General features: G+C 39.8%; 1 protein-coding gene across 1 annotated transcript in view; it reads left to right on the top strand.

The window, feature by feature from the left end:
* The window catches only part of WARS (tryptophanyl-tRNA synthetase), a 58,458-nt gene that overhangs the window by 29,259 nt on the left and 25,650 nt on the right, over positions 1-3,549 (top strand). Inside the window, exon 5 of the mRNA XM_023511504.1 lies at positions 599-719. Within this exon, the coding sequence (XP_023367272.1) occupies positions 599-719 (121 nt within the window). The remainder of the gene's footprint in view (positions 1-598; positions 720-3,549) is intronic.

The following is a 3,549-nucleotide window of genomic DNA, read 5'->3' as shown; positions in this document are numbered from 1 at the left end:
TCAAAAAAAAAAAAGGAAGACTGTACCCTAGTCAGGGGGTGAAGGAGTTGACTATATGTGATTCACAATACCTAGTTCCAGCCTGGCTAAGGGACATAAAGCAGATCTCCAGCTGGAGATATCTGAACTCCCAGGGACATTCTTTCCTTCCCTCCCTTTGTCAAGCTATCTTGAACCCTGTAGCTTTCTCGGTCTGGGTCTGAGTCTCAGGGCTGGGTGAGACTATAGACAATCTATCTATTCTAAATAGATACTGTGTGCTATTGACCTGGTACCCTGCAGAAAAGTGTGTACAGAACACACAGATTATCAGAAGGGTCATTTGGAGGAATTCAGAAGAGTCCCGGTAGCTATGTAGCTCTATCCACCTATTAAACATTATTCAAATCTGTATGTCATATCCTTTTTAAACTGTTGCTCATAGGAGAAACCATTCAGTTAAAGTTTCCTGTCATTTTTTATATAACAAGCACCAAAGATAATAAACTCTAATTATTGTCCACATTGTTCTGTCTCTTTTTCATTTCCAAATGAGCAATAATGCTTTGATATTTTTCTCAGAAAATCACACTATTTCCTTTTCTTTACTGTTCTTTAGAGATATGAATCAGGTTCTTGATGCCTATGAAAATAAGAAGCCATTTTATCTCTATACGGGCAGAGGTCCCTCTTCTGAAGCAATGCACGTAGGTCACCTCATCCCATTTATCTTCACAAAGTAAGTATTGCATTATATGACTTTTCTCACTTTCTTAGTGAATCAAGAATGTTACGTATAAACCATGTTTAGAACTTCCAAGATAGTACTAGCTCATGTTTGCTGAGCAGTCAACATGTCAAGGAATCAGCACTTTTGTGGCTTCTGGTCACTTTGTTCCTGGGCTCAGAGGAATGGACTCCACTGCTTTGGAGTCAACCAGACCTGTTCCTCTTCTCATCCTGCTCCCTGTCCATGTGACCAAAAGCCAGCTACTTCTCTGAGCCTGGGGTTCCACATCTGCAAGATGAAAATGATAATACCTACCTCATAAAGTAATAAAAAGTTTCAAAATAAACTGCAGCAGGAGGATGGTTTGCCTAGTGTCCTGAGAACCACAGATCACCCTCCTCCCCTCTCCTTTGCATTGGGAGCTCTCACTGGAGCAGGCCTAGGACCACGGCATGAGGGATTCCAGAAATGGACGTGCTGGGGGCAGTGGTGAGCCAGGCAGGAGTAGGCAGGAGAGCTCATGGGGTATAAGAGATGAGGGCCATCTGTTGGGACAGCGTGCCTAAGGAAGTTACCCAGCCTTCTCATGGACCCAGTGGAACAGACAGTTGCCCCGCATACCAAGGCCCCATCACCGTTTGCTGCCATCAAAAATAAGGATTAATTTAGAAGATAATGTACAATATGTGTCCATGAGAATGTAGGAAAGGATTCCACAGAGAAGACACATATTATGAAGTATATCCTTCTGTTCACAGAGTAGCCAACAGTGATCTTTAAACTGAATATGACTTCATGAAGTTTCTGAGTAAGGGTTCAGTGTCTCTAAAAGTGCAGAGACATTTTTTTAATCTATTACTGGTTTATTTAACTAGAAAATTCATGGATCTTGTCAAATCTGCTCATGGGGGTATTTTTTTTTTAAGAAGATTTCAAGAAAACTGGGAGTAGAAAATGAAGAGAACGTGATATCACCAATGTCTTAAATGGAATTGACCTAGTTGAAAAAAAATCTTGAACCATAGTCAGTTAGGATCTGATCTTGGCAATTTTTGAGCAATAGTCCAACAAAAGGAGCTGCAAGAGAAACATTCTGACTTACCGGCAATGGGAGACTCTCCACATGAGTTAATTAATTAAAGCTTGTGCTTAGCAGTTGCTTGAGAAAATGAAAGGCTAACATATATGATATATCAAGATGGTCATAGCATTCAAGCCTTCCCCATGAACAGATTGTTATTGCAGTTAAAGCTCCAACAGAAACCAGATTGGATGTTCCAGCTGCCAGAGAAATAGGATTCTATCACAACACATAAAAGGAGCACAGAAGGACCTATTGATGTCTATTTGTGTGGAGTAGTGTCACACAGGTAACAAAAGGTCTGAAGGTGTTGCCTTTCCCTCTGAGAGCAGAGATCCAGAACAATTGAAAAAGAAGGTCCTCAGCAAAGTAGAATGCTTTAAGTGAGCAACTGGTAGCATTTGAGAATTTGTGTGTTGAGTTTTAGGGGGAACATCCTATGTGGATGGATTATACATGAAATTTGATTTTTGGAACAATAACTCATCCCTGTAGTGCTCTTGTTTTCAGTAGCAACACTAATGCCAGTAGTATCTTTGAGTAGTTTAATACTTAAATTACTGGATAATTATGGTTTCCACATTTGAACACAACTCTTTTTATAATCAGTCACTGCTTTTTGTCAATGAAATAGGCATCTTGAGTCTTGCAATAACTTCATCAATATTTTATATTACAAAATAGATGGATAGGCCTGAAATGAACAGTTAGTTCTTCATGGACTCTAACCTTTCCTTGGGTGGCGCCTGTGGCTCAAAAGGGTAGGGCGCTGGCCCCATATGCCAGAGGTGGCAGGTTCAAACCCAGCCCCTGCCAAAAAAAAAAAAAAGAAGAATTACACCTTTCCTTTAAGGATTATGTCATCTATCACAAAATAAATTGCCCTACACTACTTCATGTTTTCACTTAACTGTTGAAATTAGCCAAAGAAAATCTACAGAGGGCACTGTTTATCATCATTGGACCAGTTAGTATGACAAAATAGAAAATATAGGAGAAACTGAAAGTGTAGGGTAAAAATTAATGACATTTTCGACATGCTTGATGAAAGTGAGAATCTATGTAAGTAATTGTGTATATGTACGTCAGGTTCTCAAAGGAAAGATCTGAGCTATTGTATAGTAGATTTGGCATATGTCAGTTTGTTTATGATGATTTAAACCATGAGAAGAGATGAGGTCATCTAATGAGAGAACGTAGCAGAAGAGAGACCTATGAATGTCTATATTTAATCTGTATTTAACAGGAAACACAGAAGAAAAAGCCTTTCCTGAGAAGGAATAATGATTAGGGGCTGGGGAACAATAAAGAAGGTAGTGTCCAGCAGTGCCTGTGGCTCAAAGGGATAGGGTGCTGGCCCCATATGCTGGAGGTGGCAGGTTCAAACCTAGCCCCAGCCAAAATCTGCAAAAAAAAAAGGTAATATCCCATGATATAAGGTTATTTGGCACATCTCCTGAGTGAAGGGCTCAACTACAACTTGGACTTCACCTAACAGATGCAAACAGTGTAACGTAATTATTTATACCTTCATATTGATCTGGAAAAAAACAAAAAGACAAAAGTAAACTAAAACCTAAAAGAAACAGTAGCCTAGAGGGGAGGGAGAGAGAAGATAGGGAAATAGGGACAGAAAGGAGGCCTCTCTGAATATATTTTGCTTTAGAGTTTTGACTTTGGAATCAGAGTCTCACTATGTCACCCTCAGAAGAGTTCTCACAGCAACCTTAAACTCTTGGGCTTAAGCGATTCTCTTACC

Source organism: Otolemur garnettii, unplaced genomic scaffold (genome assembly GCF_000181295.1).
Source record: "Otolemur garnettii isolate 467f Iridium unplaced genomic scaffold, OtoGar3 scaffold00020, whole genome shotgun sequence".
In the NCBI taxonomy this organism is placed as follows: domain Eukaryota; kingdom Metazoa; phylum Chordata; class Mammalia; order Primates; family Galagidae; genus Otolemur; species Otolemur garnettii.
Note: the sequence above shows the minus strand (reverse complement) of the source record. Positions and strands in the feature narration are given on the sequence as shown.